The sequence below is a fragment of the Pipistrellus hanaki genome (genome assembly GCF_964339955.1).
Source record: "Pipistrellus hanaki genome assembly, chromosome: 18".
Lineage (NCBI taxonomy): Eukaryota > Metazoa > Chordata > Mammalia > Chiroptera > Vespertilionidae > Pipistrellus > Pipistrellus hanaki.
Genome location: NC_140520.1, coordinates 3,127,996 through 3,146,867, shown reverse-complemented (window position 1 = coordinate 3,146,867; position 18,872 = coordinate 3,127,996). Strand labels below are relative to the sequence as shown.

The window sequence follows — 18,872 nt, the reverse complement described above, 5'->3', positions numbered from 1 at the left end:
TTCACCAGGTTATCTGCTGAGTGAGTGAATGTTAGGAGCCGAAGTGCAACCCACACTTAATAAACGAAGCCGAGGTCCGAGCACTTTGGTCCCCAGGCCTTGAGTGTGGACTTAAGAGATGTGTGCTCAGTTCAGATCAATCTCTGCCTTCCAAGAACTTACAGTCTAGCCCGGCCTGCATGGCTCAAGGGTTGAACGTAGACCTGTGAACCCGGAGGTCATGGTTCGATTCCCAGTAAGGGCACATGCCTGGGTTGCAGGCTCGATCCCAGATATGGTGCACGCAGGGGGCAGCCAATCAATAATGCTCTCTCATCATTGACGTTTCTAGCTCTCTCTCCTTCTCCCTTCCTCTCTGAAATCAATAAATGTAAATATATATATATATATATATATATATATATATATATATATTTTATATATATAAATATATTTTATTGATTTTTTACAGAGAGGAAGGGAGAGGGATAGAGAGTTAGAAACATCGATGAGAGAGAATCATCGATAAGCTGCCTCTTGCACACCCCCTACTGGGGGTGTGCCCGCAACCAAGGTACATGCCCCCGACCGGAATTGAACCCGGGACGTTTCAATCCGCAGGCCAACGCTCTATCCACTGAGCCAAACCGGTTTCGGCTAGATTTTAGATTTTAAACAGTTGGAGCTACCACAGGCCACAGTCACGGAAAGGAAACCCCAAGAGAGGGTGGTGGTGGGTGGTGAGGCTGGAGGAGGAAGCCGTGGTCAGATCATGGAGGCCCCTGTACGCCACCACCCTCAGGAACCGAGTGTTCTTCTCGATGGCAGGAAGGAGCCACGGAAGTGTCCTCTCAGGGGAACAGCCGGCTCAGACTCACTCTGCAGAAAGGACACTGTCTGCTGTGTCCCGGGTCTATGAGGGGAAAACAGGGGAGTGGCCCGGAGACAGGGATGGGAGATGCGTTAGGAAGCTAATGCAGTAAAAACACTAAGGTACTGACATCAGGGGCAGCAATGAGTGGAGAAATAGGAAATGTTTTTAAAATACATAATCAAAAACAGTGGTTATGCTGAAACCGGTTTGGCTCAGTGGATAGAGCGTCGGCCTGCGGATTGAAACGTCCCGGGTTCGATTCCAGTCAAGGGCATGTGCCTTGGTTGCGGGCACATCCCCAGTAGTGGGTGTGCAGGAGGCAGCTGGTCGATGTTTCTCCCTCATCAATGTTTCTAGCTCTCTGTCCCTCTCCCTTCCTCTCTGTAAAAAATAAATAATATATATATATATATATATATTTAAAAATAGTGGTTAGCTTGATGAGGAAGAGACGGAAGCCAGGGTGACCAGTTCCTAGACCAATTCCCAACTCGAGCGGCTGAGATGACGGGACAGAAGGCACATGGTGTCGAGAAAGTGGCGAGTTCAGCCCAAGGCATGTTGAGCTGCGGTGCCTGGGGAACATGCCTCATCCATGTTCTGTGGATGAGGGCGACATGGGGTCTAAAGCTCAGGAGAGGTCTGGGCTGGACGTGCCGATTTGGGTGCCAGCAGCAGGGGGGTGAGGACAGTGCGTGGAGTGGGAAGAGCAAAGCGGGGGAGACAGAAACTGGGGACACGGCATTTTCGTGTCAGTGGGGGTGGGAATAAGGGGGAAAACAGGAAACGCTTGTACACAGGACTGCTCTGGCATACTTTCTCCCGCCCCAAGGACCTTCTGTGACCTTTTCGATTTCTACTCAAAGAAATGAAGACACATTTTTTTTTTTTTTTTAATGAAGACACATTTTTATCCATCTGGTTTATTTGTCAGTAGCTGTGATTTGGGATCTAACGGGCACCCCTTCCTCAGTTAAATTGCCACCAAAGGAGGCCAGGGGGAGGCTCAAGTCCAGGATCTGGGCTGGGAGAGGATCAAGCGTGGAGAGGCCGGGCTGGCGGGGGGAGGGTCAGGGCCTGGACCCCTCAGGAGTAGCTGCCGGGCCCCCCCAAGGGGATGACGAAGACAGAGATGTCATCCCCGGAACCCAGCTTGTTGTTGGGGAGACGCCAGCCACGGTCCCGGGGGGTTCCCCGGGCCCCTAGGACCAGGGCTTGGGCCAGCGCTGTGTACCTGCCAGGAGCACGCGTGCACAGTCATGTATGTACCAGCATGGCCGAGGGGAGGCAGACACACAGGCCCTCCTTGCTCCCCTCGGCCCCTCTCTTCCCCATCGTCACCCCTCGATGCCCGTCCAACCCCTACCTGCTGGGGTCGTTGGGCTCGTAGGTGGACAGCACCCTGTCCACCGTGGCAGCGGCCTCGGCGTCGCTGGTGACGTCCCACAGGCCGTCCGTCCCCAGCACCAGCACGTCGTCCGGGCAGTGCTCGTACTGCGTCAGGTCGTACACCTGCACCTGGTGGGGAAGGAGGTGGAGAGGGAGCTTCCGGGGAAGGGGACCTGGGGCCAGAGCCAGCCCGGGCTCAGAAGGGGGAGGGGGAGGGTAAGGAGGACTCACCTCGGGGAAGCAGGACAGGAAGGGCTTGATGGGCAGGCTGGAACTGCAGACCCTGAGGTTGTGGTCTCCCAGGCCCCGGGTCACCCCGATGGTGGCCATCACTCGAGCCTGAACAGGAGGAGGGAGGGGTGCTGCCCACACTGGAACCAGGCCCCTCCCTCCCCTGGCCTCCGGGAGAACCTCCGCCGCCCTAGACACTCCTGGTGGGTCCTCACCGGGAGAGGGGTTTACCTTTTTGCCCTCCCCACAGACCAGAGGAAACCTGAGGTCCTCCAGCTCGATGTGTTTGTAGGCCCTGGGGAGGGGGGAGCAGAGGAGGCATCACCCAGGCATCAAAGCCCCTCTCCCCAGGGAGCCGCGCTCCTCACGCCAACCCCTCAGAAGGGCCACACCCTCCCCACGGCTCCCAGCCTGGCCCAGCCTCCGGCTTCCACCTTGCTGCCGGCTGGCCGGGCCTGGTGGCGTTGCCATGGGAACCGGCCCAGCTCTGAGGGAAGTGTTACCAGCCGGTCATGTTCTGGTCCCGGTACAGCATTCTCTGGCCCAGCTCCTTGGGCTGAACTCGGCGGGGGAACTCCAGGTGGGTGAACTCGCCCCCCAGCAGCTCCGGCTTCAGGAAGCCCTGGGGTGCGGAGTGGCCAGGCAAGAGCAGAGGGCCGGGGGGTAGGGATTAGGCTGACGGCACGGCCTGGTGTCTACATGAGCGTGATTGTGGCAGCCCCACACAATGTCTAATGTGAACAGGCAGTAACTCGCTTTCTGCAGCCCTTCAGGCAGGAACCACAGGTGCAAGTCGAAGGGGATTGTCCAGAGTCACTCAACTAGCAAAGCCCTGGAACCAGGACTCAAGCCCAGCTCCCAGGCCAGGGCTTAGAGCTCTGCACCACACTGCCTCTCAGGGCCTCTGCCTCCACTTCCTTCCTCAGCCGGGGCCCCGCGGGAGCACGGAGCAGCCCACACTCCTTCCTGCTCCGTCCTCCACCGGCCCCCAGCACTCCTCGGTGAGGGGCTGTACGTGCGGTGGTGGTGGTGGTGGTGGTGGTGGGGGGGAGTCCTCAGGGTGCGGGGTACAAACAGGCACAAGAAGACTCAACCGAGAATGGGAGGCAGGAGCTCAGGTCATGCTTACCAGCAGCTGGAGGCGCTGGCGCTCCGTTTCCGGGGTGAATTCCCGGGACATCGGAATGATCTCACCATTCCGGACAATGATGGCCCTGCCGGGGAAAGGAAAGGTGTGGGGCTCGGCTCTCTTCCGCCCCCTGGTGGAGAATTCCGGGAAGACCAGGCCTTCCCCATAAGGGACCCTTAGATCTACCGTGTTTCCCCGAAAATAAGACATCCTTCGAAAATAAGACCTACTTACAGGTTTCCTTCTGAGTGAAATATAAGGCACCCCCCCGAAAATAAGCACCCCCCCAGGCTCTGTCTCAGAATGCTATTGCTAAACATGAGAGATTTGGAGTCACAAGAAATTCACCAGGAAATTCAGGGATTGGATTGTTCTGGTGATGTTCCATAAGATGACATGATTGTCATTGAATAAATGAGTACATTCTTGATACTGTAGGATTCACAGTTTGTCTGGTTTGTGTTGACAACTACCGTACTACCGTACCGTATACAGGTAATAAATTTCCTTTATTTTCATTTAACAATGGATGTGTACCGTCATCTTCTCCATGGAAAATAAGACATCCCCTGAAAATAAGACCTAGCGCATCTTTGGGAGCAAAAATTAATATAAGACACTGTCTTATTTTTGGGGAAACAGGGTAGCATCCACACCCCTATCTTTCCTCCCCACGTGGCCCTTCCTTCTGTCTGTGATCCCTCCGTGACCTCCTCCCTCTTTGATTCTTAACACCCACCCCCTCTCTCTCTTCCGTTCCCCCATACCTGCTGTCCCCAGCATTGGCCACGTACATCTTGCCTAGCAGGTAGACCACAACCAGGGCACAGCAGCCCCCCTCCACTTGGTGGCCGTGCCGCTCCTGGGCCATCTGCTCATCCTGTCACTCGGGGAAGAGTCAGAGGGGGTGGATGATGAAGAAGAGCCCCCAGGCACACAGCCACGCCCCTCCATCCAGAGTCAACCAGCCCAGCCACGCCGCCCTGGAGGACGGGAGGGAAGACATGCGTGAATGCCCCCTCCTCCTTCCCCTCTGACCCAAGGATCAGGCTTTCACAGGTGGTGTAGGTGCTCAGGGTCACCCCCTCCCCCCAGGCCACCTGACCCCCACACAGAAGTGGCCTAGCAGGCCCTCGGCCCTGGCCACCCACTCACCATGAGCTGGAAGGCACTCTCAATGGCCCCCACCACCAGGCTCTCATGGGTCACTTCCTTCTGTGAAGGCCAGCAGGAGTGAGGACCCGCCAGGTGAGGGGGGTCCGAGGAACCCGGGGTCCCCGGGGTGGATGGGAGGCAGAGGGGGGGTGGCGAGGGGTCCTGCAGGATCTCCACGAGGTCCTTCAGCTGCTCCCGGATGTGGCGGTGCAGGAGCCTGGAGGCCATCTCGGCAGCTCCGCCCCCCGCATGCCCGTCAAACAGACCCCAGTAGTAGAAGCAGAGTCCCTGGTGGAGGAAGAGTGGAGAGGAGTGATGGGTGGGTGTGTTTTTTAATTTAATTTAATTTTTTAAAGAAATTTTATTGATTTTTTACAGAGAGGAAGAGAGAGGGAGAGAGAGTTAGAAACATCGATGAGAGAGAAACATCGATCAGCTGCCTCCTGCACACCCACTTCTGGAGGTGTGCCCACAACCAACGTGCATGCCCTTGACCGGAATCGAACCTGGGACCTTTCAGTCCACACAGGCCGACGCTCTATCCACTGAGCCAAGCCGGTTTTGGCATGGGTGGGTGTGTTTTATGCAGGGAGAAGAGCAAGCCCCCGGCATCCACACACACGTGAGAGAGGAGGTGGGAGCTTGGACATAGAAGAATGTCAGATTCACTCCCCGTTTCCCAAGGGCCGAGATTGAATCAGGAAGTCAAGCATCAGAAAAGCCAAACTGGGAGGACACTCAAGTATCTATGGGTGTGTTAGCTAATCACCGACGCCAAATGGGCACCGGTGATTAATCGGAGCGTCCATGCATGCGCGCGCTTCTACACTGTAAGTGGAAAACTACATCCAGACTGACGTGGAGGAATCGATACCAGATAGAGATTCCGAGCCAAAGACAGACAGCTGGGGAGGGAGGAGGTGGGTCTTGTCTTGTTTCAGATTTAAAACCAGATGCCGGGACCACTGGGCAGAGGTGCCTCGCTGCCTCTGGAGGGCGCCGGGGGCTTACCTGGCCGGGGCCGGGCTCCCTGGGGGCCCCGGAGCCGCCGCTCCTCCGGCCTTCCACGTACACCACTTCGCAGCACGCCTGGTCCTCATTGTGCCGGCTCTTGCCAGCGTTGATGACCCTGCCAGGCCAGAGTGGCTGCATCAGGCTGGACACCACCAGGCCAGGGCCTGGAATAACTCCCGCCTCAGACAGACACTCTCTCTGGCCTGCTGGCCAAGCCCAGAAAGGTCAAGGCCACCTGGGATCCGGGCCAGGGTGAGGAGGAGAAGGGAGGCAGGGCGAGGCACAGGGAGTTCTGTCTGGGTGTCAGGCCCCACGGGAAGGACGGCAGCAGGACCGTCTGCCTCAGGTCCCCATCCCTGGCCAGGCTGGCATCCCTGAGGGTGCTGGGGGCGGAGGGTGAGGTGGGGTGGAGGGGGGCGCCTGCTGGGAGCATAAAGTCTTTCTTCCCCGCCTGTCAAGACCCCACTTCCCACCCGAAACCCAGTCGATTCCTCAGGCGCCGGGCCCACAGCACCCCACCCTCCTGGGCGCGCCCACCCTCATCCTAAAGCCGCAGGGAAAGTTTCCGCTGCTCTGGCAGGAGGAAGCGCTCCGGCCCGGTCCGGAAAGAGGAACTGAGATGGGGCAGGGGGGGTCCACCTGGCCTGCGCAGGAGTCCCCGCGCCACCAGCGCTTCCCAAACAGGAAGGTAGCCAGCCGGCGGGGCGGGGAGGCCGCGGGTCCCCCTGCCACCGCCCCCTCGGCGAGGCCGGCAGCACCCCATCGCCCTGGTGCTCCGCTCGCCCAGCACCGGCAGGAACCGGACACAGAGCCGGGAGCCCGCGGGCCGCCCCCTCCCCGCCAGGAGGGCGCTCAGAGGGGCTCCCCGCCGCCCCGCCCCGGCCCGGGGAGCGCGGCCGCCGGCGTCGCCGCTATTTCTGGGCGCGGAGGGGGAGGGGAGGGGGAGAGGGGCCGGGAACTGGGGCGCGGGGGTCGGAGGTCCGGGAGCGGGTCTCCGCGGCCGCCATCCGCCTCTAGGAAGAGAGGCTTCGGCTCCTGGGAACCTCCCCCCACTTCGCGGCTAGAACCCGGGCCGGACCGAGAACCGGCCGATTCATTCATCCTCCGCGGGTCCCCCGCCTCCGGGGAGAACCGGGCGGCGGCGGCGGCGGCGAGGGGAGCCTGAGACCGGGAGGTCCCGGGAAGGCGGCACCCACCGCACCCACCGGCTGGAGGTCCCGGGAAGGCGGCACCCACCGCACCCACCGGCTGGAGGTCCCGGGAAGGCGGCACCCACCGCGCCCACCGGCTGGAGGGAGGCTGGGAGAGGGCGGCCCGCAGCCCGGGGCCACCGACTGCAAGGGGTCTGGGGGAAGGGGCTGCTGGCACCCAACGTGGCGGGGCGGGGCGGGTGGGGCCGGTGCACCCAGCTCCCGGGATGCAGAGGGGAGGGGGCGGGGTGCCCCTGATCAGGGTGCGCCCCGGGGACGCAGCTCGCTCACTCGGCGTAGCCCGTGCTCCAGGGCAGGCGGCGGCCGGTGTCCGGGGGGCTCTGCACGGCGCGGCCGGCGTGGTCGTCGGCGCGGCGCAGCCCCGCGGGGCTCAGCTGCAGGAAGGTCGGGCGCGAGAAGCTCGCTCGAGCCTCCGCTGCCTTTGCGGGCGCCGCCGCGCTCCCCGCCTTGGCCGGGGGGCTCCCGGGCGCCTCCGGGGGCACGGCGGGCAGCAGCGAGGTGGCTTCGGGCGGGTCCGGGGACTTGGGGCCCGGGGGCGGGGCGCCCCCCGAGCTCACCAGGTGCGCCACGGCGGAGCGCACCCGGCTCAGCATGCTGCCGCCCGGCCCCGCCCGCCGCCGCGGCCCCGCCCCATGGCCCGGGGCGGCGCTGCTTCGGCCCCGCCTCCCTCTCCGCCGGCCCCGCCCCCGCTGCTCCGGCCCCGCCTCCCTCTCCGCCGGCCCCGCCTCCAGCTGCTCCCGGCCCCGCCCCCGCTGCTCCCGGCCCCGCCTCCCTCTCCGCCGGCCCCGCCCCCGCTGCTCCCGGCCCCGCCCCCGCCCCGCTGGCCCCGCCTCCGGCTCTTTGGGGGGTTGGGGGGCCGGACCGGTCCGCTGCGGTGAGGAGGGCCCTGAGCGCAGCAGCCCCGGTTCGCCGGGCTCCGGAGCGGACCGGGGCTGGAACCGCCCATTGTGACGGGAGGGCGGGTCTCCTAGCGGCGGGGCCGGCCTGCCCGGGTGTGTGTGTGTGTGTGTGTGTGTGTGTGTGTGTGTGTGAGACGGGCGGGGCCGGTGAGCTGCTCCGAGCGCAGCCAGCCGCTTCGGGGACCCTTGAGTCCTCGGGCCATCGCTCTGTCCACTGAGCCGGACCGCCTGGGGCTCACATGGGTTTTATTTTGTTTTTTTAATGTTACGGATGACGCTCCTGTCCTTTTACGTGACTTGTCCTAAGAGGTCCCACAGCCAATGAGTCACACTCCTGTCTGCCCCTGGGCCGCGGGGCGTGGAGCACTGGGTGTGACGGCGCCTCCGGGTGGGGCTGCGGGCGGGAGCTGGGTGCGATGCGGGGTGCGATGCGGGGTGTGTGATGGGGGTGTGATGCGGGGGTTGATGCGGGGTGTAATGGGGGTGCGATGGGGGTGTGATGCGGGAGTGGTGGCCATGCAGGCTGGAGCCGAGCAGGCCGAGCGGAGGCGCCGCTGGCCCCCGGGGCTCCGTGAAGACCGCCTGGATCCGGGCGCGTAGCGGCCACGCCTCCTCCATGGTCTGTCTCCGGACCCCCGGCCACAGCCGGAGTGAGAACAGGAATTACCGTAGTGAGGACTCTCCACTTAGCATGCCCTCTGCAAAGTACTGCCCACACACGAGGCCATGTATACCGAGCACCAACCTTCAAATTTTTTTTTAAAAATATTTTTTATTGATTTCTTTACAGAGAGGAAGGGAGAGGGATAGAGAGAAACATCGATGAAAGAGAAACATCGACCAGCTGCCTCCTGCACACTCCCTACTGGGGATGTGCCTGCAACCAAGGTGCATGCCCTTGACTGGAATCGAACCTGGGACCTTTGAGTCCTCAGGCCAACGCTCTATCCACTGAGCCAGAGCGGCAAGGCTCCAATGGGTTTTATTTTTTATTTTTTCATTTTACGGATGACGCTCCTGTCATTTTACATGGCTTGCCCTAAGAGGTCACACTCCTGTCAGCCCCTGGACGCCCAAGCGATTCTGTCTGAAGAACCGTGCTGATTTTGCGGGGATCAGGAGGAAGGCTTAAGAGGGAGGTGAATGCTTATGGGGGGGAGGGGGGGGGGTTGTTCAGGCACAGGCTGGGAGCAGTCGGATGTTGGATAAGTTCTGCATCTGCCATCAGGGGGCGACAGAGGCCAGGCTAAGCTCCCTCACGGGCAGGGGGACTGGAATCCCGGAGTTGATCACTAGGCCCCCCCCCCGCCCCCCCCCCAGTCCAAATGGAGACAAGGCCCTTGTGGCCCTAAGGCAAGTCAGGGGTAGCCCTCAGGGCCACTCGAACCCGGGTCACGGTTGGGACTCCACCTCCAGGTTCTGACCATCATCCTCTCTGTCCGGGGGCTAACCTGTGTCCCCCAAAGAGTAGCTTTCAAATAGAAACCTCACCATGGCCACTCCGGTTTCCAGGCTTTCTGTAGTGACGCTGCACTCAGGCCAGAGAGAGCCAGAGGAAAAGAAGTCGCAAGAAGAAGACAAATCAGTCCATAGCACGTCGAGCAGCACCGGCAGCTCACTCAAATGGGTTTTGTTTTGTTTTTTAATTTGCACTCACCGCAGCTGCTGCTGTGGGCATCTCCTTCCTTCCTGTCTGAGCCCCTGCTCAGCTCAGCGGCAGCAGCAGCAAGCCAGAGGCTGAGACAAAGTATAACAGCCTGGCTATTTTTATTATTCAGTGTTTCTGGGACAGGTTGCTACCCACGTCTCTGTGTCGCCCAGCTCCCAATCCCTGGGCTTTGCAGCACCTAGCGGGGTGTGGCTGCACGCGGGGACCACAGGGCCAGGGCCCAGGGAGCCCTGGTTCCAGCACCAGATGGTCAGCAGGGATGTCAACAGCTCTCCCGGGCTCCAGAGCAGCCTGCTGGCCAGAGCCAAATCCTCACTCAGGCTCTCCACTCCCTGAATCTCTCACTTCCTGTTCTTGGCATCAGCAACCTCCTCCTCCTCCTCCTCCTCCTCAGACTGACCCAGAACCTGGTGAGAAGGTTCCCTGAGGCAGCAGAGATTGAGAAGGAAAAGGAGGAGCGGGGGTGGGGGTGGGAGAGGATTGTGAAGAAGCAGGCTTGTGAGATGTTCTCTTCTGCTAAGAAATGAGGCTCAGTGTCAGGCCTGAGCCAGGGAGGGGGCTGGGCATCCTTACGGCCCGGTTATCCAGGCCACACGCAGCGGCTCAGAGCTCAGAATTGAGCTTTTCCCTCCTGCCTTTTCCCTCTCCATGTCCCTGACCCCAAAGCCCTCCTAACCTAAGAGAGTTGTCCCTCCTCCTGAGACAAAATAACAGACTGCCACCTTCCCCATCTGTCTAATGCTGGTGCACACCCAACATCTTACCCTGCAGAGATTGCAAAATTGCAATTACGTCACAGTTTTTATGACGAAGAATCTGGGTCTCAAGGGTTTGGTTCCCACGTTGGTGTTCACACCCCTCACTGCGTGCCATGGCGAGAATGTGCTCCATCGTTTGTGCCCCATCCAGGAGCGCCGAGCTCCCTGCGGCTCCTGAGCACTCGAGATGTGGTGAGTGCAAACGAGAATCTCCGTTTTTAAATTTTATTTTATTTCTATTTCTATTTAAATATAGTTTTGTTGATTTCTGAGAAGGAGGGAGAGAGATAGAAACATCAATGATGAAAATGATACATTGGCCGCCTCCTGCACACCCCCTCCAGGAGAGTGAGCCCTCAACCTGGCAGGTGCTCCCACGGGGAATCCAGCTGTCACCTCCTGGGTCCTATGTGGAGGCCCAACCACTGAGCTACACCAGCTGGGCTGATTTCTATTTGCATTTTAAAACTACATAACAGCCAAAACTGGTTTGGCTCAGTCCCAGGTTCGATTCCGGTCAAGGGCATGTACTTTGGTTGCGGGCACATCCCCAGGTGGGGGTGTGCAGGAGGCAGCTGGTCGATGTTTCTCTCTCATCGATGTTTCTAGCTCTCTATCCCTCTCCCTTCCTCTCTGTGAAAAATCAATAAAATATATATTTTTTAAAACTACAATGCGGTGAGTGGCTGCAGTATTAGACCGTGCAGTTATAGAATCTCCGAGGCTCAAACGCCCTGAGGGTCTGCGCAATCACTGCTCACACTCAGCGCCCCCACCCCGGGGAAGCCGCACCCCCTGGAGGATTTGGGGGACCCTCTCTGAGGGACCCCAGCCCGCAGAGGGATGTGCGCCCTCCTCCAACCACGGAAGCCGGAGGTCCCCTCGTCCGGCGTCCAGCCCGGCCGCCAGGGGCCGCTGCGCCCCCGCCCGCCGCCCGCCGGCCCGGCGACCGGCGCTGCCCGGGGCAGGCGGGGCGGCCGGCGCGGAGGACGCGGCTGCCGCTCCCTCCCGGGCCTCCCGGAGCTCGGACCCCCGGCTGCGCTCCCTCCCGGGCCTCCCGGAGCTCGGACCCCCGGCTGCGCTCCCTCCCGGGCCTCCCGGAGCTCGGACCCCGGACCCCCCGGCTGCGCCCCCTCCCGCGCTGGCCGGCGGCCGCGCTCCCCGGGGCGCGGAGAGGGGCGGGCGCGGCGGTGGAGCCGGGCCGCCCTGGGGACGCAGCCTCTTGGGGAGGGTCCGGGGCTCCGGACAGACAGCACCGGGCTGGCCGCCCGCACCGCCGGGGACAGGTAGGGAGTCCGGGATGGGGCTCGGGATTGGAGAACTGAGCGGGTCCGGGAGGGAGGGAGGGAGGGGAAGGGTGGAAAGTCTGTGGTTCCCATCCTCACCCCCATGCTGGCAGGCTGGCCGCTCACTCTGCCTCCCCAGAGCCTGGATCCGGGTAGGGGAAACTGAGGCAGGAGTTTCAGCCCGAGAGCAACATCCAGAAGCTTCTTTTTCTCAGCTCGCTCTGAAGGAGAGGACAGAATGCTAGAAAACCCAGCCTTTATGCCCCCTCCATCACCAACACCTTTTGGGGCTGGGGGTTCTTGGGAGCGAGAGGACGGAGGGTGGCAGCTCAGAGAGAAATGGGACGCGGGCTCCCCGGGAGAAGAGGAAGCTGCATTTGTAACGATGATGGGGCCAGGACAGGAGATGCCCCCTCCGAGGAGAGGTCCCCCTAGAAGCTGGGGCACCCTCTGCCCACAGAGCGCCCGATCCCCAGGTCTCAGCACCGCCTCGCCCTCTGCCCCCCGGGTCTTCTCTGGGCCCTCACTCACTCGGGGGGGCCCCGGACTCCGAGGTCTGGGCTCTGGCTGGGCCGTGTCCTCCTGCCTGCCTCCGTCCACTGCCCTCTGGAGGCTGAGGGAGGAGGCATCTTGGGAAGAAACGGAGAGGGTGCTGGGGCTCAGAGAGCTGGAGGACCCCCGGCTGGCCCCTGGGGGTGAGGGTCGGAGTTGAGCCATCTCCGGGTGAGTCCAGGAAGCAGGTGTGAGGGGGGTAGGAGGTGGCAGCAAAGAGGATTCAGGACCTTGGGGTCCATCCCAGGTGCCCCTCTGAGCAGCGTCCTGTGGGGTTCTGCCCCGGACCCCTGCCCTGCCCTCCAGCCCACTCCCGAGGCCAGACAGGTGACCGCATTGGTTCTTAGACGCCTCCTACCATCAGCCCTGCTCTCCTCCCGGACTCCGCTTCCGAGGCTCAGCACCCTCCATGCTCCCACAGCCCGCAGGCCCCTGCAGGTTCCCAGGGCGCAGGAGGGACTAGCATCCTGGGCTCTGCTTCAGAGCTCAGCCCACACCCCCCCCTTCCGCCCTCAGGAGGGCCAGTCCCTCCCCCTGTCCCTTCAGCCCCGAAGGACCTTTCCTGCTTGTCCAGGTGAGTGACCGGAGGCCCGTGGGTGAGCAGACGGAAGCCGGGAGCTCCCAGGAAAGGTGAGTCAGGAGGTCATGGAAGAGGGAGGACGGGGGTGCAGGGAGACCCAGCACCCTGCCAAGGGAGCAGCCGGGCGCTGGCATTGGGTGTGGCCCCATGCCCGGGGCCCCGCAGCCCCTCACTGCCCCCCGCTGCCCGTGCCTCTGCTTCCCTGGCTCCTCTCCGTTTCCGGCCCAGCTTCTGGGGTGGGTTTGGGGGGCCCGGACCACTGAGGCTGGAGGAGGCGAAGGGGAGGGGAGGAGGGCAGAGGCAAGGGGGTGCAGTGGGGACGGGGCAGGCTTCTGGCCTCCCCTGGTGTGCCACCCACACACCGCCAGGCCTCGGGCAAGTCATTGGACTACTCTTCACGCCCCCGTTTCAGGTCTTCCTTGTGAATGCAGATCTGTTTACATTGGATTGCTAGGCTCAAAACGCAAAATGTAAAAGCGTGACAGGGACCTGTCTCTCTGCCTTCCTATCTCTCAGCCAAAGAGTTCCCCTTCTCGGCGACAACCAATGCCATCAGGATTTTTTTTAACGTCTTCAGAGCTAGCGTACGCATATGTGCACAGCACAGGCACTCCCTCCCTTGTACACATTTACACACACCGCCCTGCCCTTTGCTTCCCTGCCCTCCCTCCCCTAATAGTGGATTATCATCGGAGGCACGTAACCTATTTACCCAAACTTTTCCACAGCTGCCTGGCCGGGCAGCACTTGTACCATGTTCTCCAGCACATGTAGCCAGTCCTTGGTGGATGGCTGTTTCATGTGGACCTGGGCTTCCTGAGTATATCAGTGTGCCCGGAGCTGGGAGTCAGCATCATGGCTCCTCCCGGGCCACAGCCCGCCCTGGGACCGTGTTTGCTCCCCTCCAAGGCCCCTCCTGAGTGTCCCCTCCACAAAGTGGTCCAGCAGGACCGTCTCCCTCCCCGCTCCTTTTCCAGCTAGGAAAGCACTCACTGCTTTCTTTCTTTTAAAAAAAAAAAAAAATTATTGATTTTTTACAGAGAGGAAGGGTGAGGGAGAGAGAGTTAGAAACATTGATGAGAGAGAAATATCTATCAGCTGCCTCCTGCACACCCCCTCCTGGAGATGTGTCCGCAACCAAGGTACATGTCCTTGACCGGAATCGAACTTGGGACCTTTCAGTCCGCAGGCCGACGCTCTACCCACTGAGCCACACCAGTCAGGGCAGCACTCACTACTTTCCTCCGTGAGTTTGTGCCAGGCTGGGAGGTGCCTGGGGACCAGGTGTGCACCCTACCCCCCTCCCGTGCAGGTGTGAGAGAGGCGAGGGGGCTGGTGCTGCTGGTGCCCGGGTTCGAGCAAGGCATGTGCCTCTCCCTGCAGGATGTGTCGGAGGGCCGCGCTGAGCCGGAGCTCGGGCTGCTGGCTGCCGGCGCTCTGCCTGGTCTGGCTGTGGACCCTCCTGGCCTCGGCTTCCCTGCCGCCTCCGGCCCCCACAGGTTTGGGGGAGGGGGTGGGACCCGGGGGGAGGTTTCCCGGGATGCTGGAGAGCTGGACAGCACCCCACCCGCGACAGCAGGCAGATCTCCCCCGGGGGCAGCCACAGCTCTCCGTGGAAAGAGGAGCTTCCTATCGGAGTCAGGCCCACAGATTCCGGGGGTTCTGGCGCCTCCTCCGCTCTGCACCCCGGAGCCGCTGCCCCTCTGCGGCCCTGGCCCCGAGAACCTGGGCAGAGAGTGGCTCGCCTTCCCCTTCGGGCCAGAGGGAGCTCTGCAGGGAGAGAGGCCCCGGTGGGTGGGGGCGGACCTCGAGCCTCCTGGCCTAATTCTGTGCCTTTCCTCCTGGGATGGGAAGCCGGTGTAAGCGGATGATCCTTCCTCCCCCCCCCCTCCCCCCCGCACTGTCAGCCCGGGGCCCTGCCTCCCCGAGGGCGCTGGGCGGGGCGGCTGGCGGGGCCTTCCTCTCTGCCCGAAGCCGTGAGCGTGAGGCGTGTGGCTTCACCGGGGAGGCGGGCAGGACAGGGACACGGAGGCGGCAGGAAGGTCTCCCCCGTTCCCTCCTCCTCCCCTGACCCGGGGGGTGGGGGTGGGGCGGAGGAGTGCCTGCGTGGGGGCTGGTTGGGAGGGGCAGGGCCACGGGCCTGAGCTGGGCCCCTGATCCTCCTCCTCCGCCCCGGTCCCCCAGCCCCCGGGAGGCAGGGCAGCTGCGAGGTGACGGCCTCTCACCGCTGCTGCAGCCGGCACCGCGGGGAGGAGTGCTCCCAGACCGTCAAGTGCTCCTGCGCGTCCGGCCGGGTGGCCGGCACCACGCGGCACAGCCCTCCTGCGTGGACGGTGAGTGAGTGGGGCCGGCCGGGCCGGCGGGGGAGGTACGCAGGTCTGTCTGTCCGGCCTCGCCATCTGCTGGGGATCCAGTTTCCTGCCCGTCTCAGGGTGTCCATGTCAGCTGTCAGGATGGGGCAGCCTCTGGGGGCGGGGGGCAGACCTGACCATGCCGTCTCACCGACGAGAAACCGCCCTGCGGCTGGCACCACGGCCTGGCACACACACAGATGCGCCGCCTCACACGGATCCCCTCCCCTCCCATGAGACTCATCACCGCACACTCACGCCTGCATTCATGGCCCCCTTCCCAGGCCTCCCCCACCTGGACCTCTGCCCCCTCTCACCGGGGCACACGGGAGCCCCCGTCCCTGCATTCCTTCACGCCTGGCCTGCGCCCTTTCCCACGGCCCCTCCAGGCTCATTTTCTTTTTTGTGAAAATACATTTCATCGATTTTTCACAGAGAGGAAGAGAGAGGGATAGAGAGTTAGAAACATCGATGAGAGAGAAACATCTATCAGCTGCCTCCTGCACACCCCCACCGGGGATGTGCCCGCAACCAAGGTCCATGCCCCTGACCGGAATCGAACCCGGGACCTTTCAGTCCGCAGGCCGACACTCTATCCACTGAGCCACACCGGTTTCAGCCTGTGCTCATTTTCTCACGCTCACGCGGCAGCACCACACACACGCCCGCCAGCCGGTGCACGCCTGCTCATGCCCCCCTCCGGACGGCTGGCACCCCCGCTCACACTCACCAGGAGCGCCTTGGGCCTGAGCCTTCTGCCAAGGACCCGCCGCTCAGCTGGAGCGTCCCCGCCTGCTCCCCACGCTGTCCTGTCGGAGAGGCGCAGGGCTCAGTGGGCTGAGGCTGACATGGTTGTGTGCCCGGCCCTTCTGGGCAGCCCGGGTGGGGAGAGAGAGGGACCTGCAGGCCTCCCACCAGGGGTGTGGGCAGGTGGGCGCCTCGTCCCGCACAGACCCCCCCTCCCACCGCACCCTGTGCTCCCAGAGGGCTTAGCGCCGCCCCCGTTGCTCTGCGCCCGCAGCCGCCATCGTCCGGCAGAGGTGGTGGTGCCAGATGGAGCCCTGCCTGGCCGGGGAGGCGTGCAGGGAGCTGCCGGACCTGTCCGGGTGGAGCTGCAGCCGCGGACACAAGGTCAAAACCACCAAGGTACCCGCCCACCCGTGGACGCTGCACCCCCTCCCGCTCCCCTTCCCCCGGGACGGAAAAGGGGCGCAGGAGCCCTGGGAGACGTCAGGGTGCTCAGGAGGGACCTGCAGGCCATGTGGCCACAGCCCCAGACGGTCCCCCAGGTCTGTCTTTTAAAAAATATATATATATATTTTATTGACTTTTTACAGAGAGGAAGGGAGAGGAATAGCGTTAGAAACATCGATGAGAGAGAAACATTGATTCAGCTGCCTTCTGCACACTCCTTACTGGGGATGTGCCCACAACCAAGGTACATGCCCTTGACCGGAATCGAACCTGGGACCCCTGAGTCCACAGGCCGACACTCTACTCACTGAGCCAAACCAGTTAGGGCCCAGGTCTGTCTTGACTCTGGGGTCTGGGGCCTGGGCCTCTGGATTCGAAATGCCCGTCCTTCTGGGCAAACTTCCTGATGGCGTCCTGGGCCTTGGTTGCCTCCTCTCCCTGGAGCGGGTTTGCCTCAGGAAAACGGCGGGTCCGCAGGAACGAAGCAGGGAGTTGAGGCAATTATCCAGGTAATTCAGAGGGCACGTTGCTGTGGCCGCTCTGCCCGGCCACCCCGGCCACAGGCCGTCCCACGCTCCCAGGATGCCCAGCTCCCGTGGCTCACACCTGCCTTCCTCCGGCTGAACTGCCTCGCCGGCTGTGACCCAGGAGGATTCCTGGTTTGCTGCCTGCCCCTCAGGACAAGCGGTGATGGAGAAGGCCACACACTAAAATGAAGAGAGACGCCGAAACCGGTTTGGCTCAGTGGATAGAGCGTCGGCTTGCGGACTGAAGGGTCCCAGGTTCAATTCCGGTCAAGGGCATGTACCTTGGCTGCGGGCACATCCCCAGTGGGGGGGTGTGCAAGAGGCAGCTGATCGATGATTCTCATCGATGTTTCTAACTCTCTATCCCTTTCTCTTCCTCTCTGTAAAAAAAAAAAAAATCAATAAAAAATATATAAAAACAAAAACGAAGAGAGAGCCTGGAAGAGAGTTAATTCGGGAAAATGGGCGTCAGGCGGGAGTCCACCTCTAGGGGGAGGACTACTCTACTCCTGCTCTGGCCTTTGACCATTCCTTTTATTGAGATTCAGAGACAAAGACATCTCTTAGGCGGGAAACTCCAACAACAGAAAATCAACAAGAATTTACATAGGATTAACAAATTAAAGTGGCCTCAACTACCACTGTCTCAGGTAGACAATGAGTTGATAGCTCCGACCACTCAGAGCCAGCTCTTTTTACATGTTATTACCAGGGACAATGTTCAGTGTCCGGCAGCTGGGCTTGGAGGGGTGGAGTGAGTGGAGGATGCAGCAATGACCTGTGTGACGGGCCTATCGGGGAGCATTCGTCCCAGTCTCTCACCTCTCCCCTCCCTCGCTCTCCAGGTGACACGATAGTTCTTGGGGCCGTGGCCTCGGCAGGACAGCTTGGCCGAGCCGTGGACTGAAGCCTGGTATCCAGTTACCAGCCAGCACATGTGGAGGTTCCCTTACCTGGACACACACCCTTTTCCAGAAGCGTCTCACTTACGCTTCTCAGCACATACGGACAGACCTCCAGCCCCGTCCCCCGTGTGTGCTGGGCTCCGCTGGGGGACGCGGCAGAGGGTCACCATACAACACCTGCCCTCACCGAGTGTCCGGTCGGGCTGGAGAACGGACGACAGCGTGGCACCAGGCAGTGGCACCCGGTGGCTGGATGCAGAGTGGGCATCAGGCTGTGGGCTTGGGGGAGTGAGGAGGAGACTCCCACAGCCCTCCAGCCACTCCCCGGCCCCAGGGCACAAGGACAAGAGGTCCCACTGACCCCGCCGCTTCTCTCCGTCCCGCCAGTCCGCGTCCCCGGGGCTGCCCGCGTGCTGAAGGAAGACACGGTCCCTCTGCAGACCGGCCGCGTCGCCTTCGCCTGGGCCCGGCGTGGCTTGCCGCGGGGACGCAGAGAGGAAGCCGGACTTCCCAGCGAAGCTTCTGCAGACGCGGGGCCCGGTTTGGGCTGCTGGTTGTTGGGCAGGGGATGGACAGGACCTTCAAATCCCCGCCACCCAAGCACCTCGAGGTTTTGCTTGTCTGCTTGTTTGCACAGGCGAGGAAACAGACCCAGGGAGGGGAAGTGACTTGCCCAAGGTCTCTCAGCCTGGGCCTCCAGCTATCTGACTGCGGAACTTCTCACTTGGCCTGGATGAGAGATTCCCACCCAGCCTTCCGTGTTGCTTTTTTTTTCTTTTTCAGAGAGAGAGAGAGAGAGAGAGAGAGAGAGAGAGAGAGGAACATCAATGGTGAAAGAGAATCATTGATCAGCTGCCTCCTGCACATCCCCCACTGGGGATGGAGCTCACAACCCAGACATGTGCCCTTGCCTGGAATCGAACCCGGGACCCTTCAGTCCACAGGTCGACGCTCTATCCACTGAGCCAAGCTGGCTAGGGCCCATTTGTTTTTATCTCCGGAAGAGACCTTGCTGGACAGCAGTAACATTTTCCTCGGGAGATCCCACAGCAGGAATCTTACCAAGGTCACTGCTCTCCTGCCCGCAATGACCCAGAATGCCCACACACCCGGCTGTGGGGCCACTGGATCTCCACGCTGCCCTCGGGCCCCAAGGACCCGTTACAGCT

At 61.8% G+C, this 18,872-nt stretch overlaps 2 protein-coding genes across 2 annotated transcripts; one reads left to right on the top strand and one right to left on the bottom strand.

The window, feature by feature from the left end:
* Nucleotides 1-1,277: 1,277 nt before the first annotated feature.
* Nucleotides 1,278-7,630, bottom strand: PPM1J (protein phosphatase, Mg2+/Mn2+ dependent 1J). The gene is made up of 10 exons (XM_084866231.1): nt 7,253-7,630; nt 5,769-5,886; nt 4,758-5,045; nt 4,370-4,482; nt 3,603-3,687; nt 2,977-3,095; nt 2,705-2,768; nt 2,474-2,581; nt 2,220-2,371; nt 1,278-2,087 (listed from the first exon to the last, which is right to left on the bottom strand). Exons 1-10 carry the CDS (start codon nt 7,573-7,575, stop codon nt 1,940-1,942), a joined length of 1,518 nt encoding a protein of 505 aa, XP_084722357.1. The 5' UTR covers nt 7,576-7,630; the 3' UTR covers nt 1,278-1,939.
* Nucleotides 5,908-17,812, top strand: TAFA3 (TAFA chemokine like family member 3). Its single transcript, XM_084866297.1, is given in 9 exon segments — nt 5,908-6,459; nt 10,322-10,500; nt 12,663-12,776; nt 13,909-14,010; nt 14,110-14,225; nt 14,911-15,036; nt 15,039-15,059; nt 16,099-16,223; nt 17,644-17,812. Coding segments are annotated over 8 exon segments (621 nt in total). The 5' UTR covers nt 5,908-6,459; nt 10,322-10,495; the 3' UTR covers nt 17,656-17,812.
* Nucleotides 17,813-18,872: the final 1,060 nt, after the last annotated feature.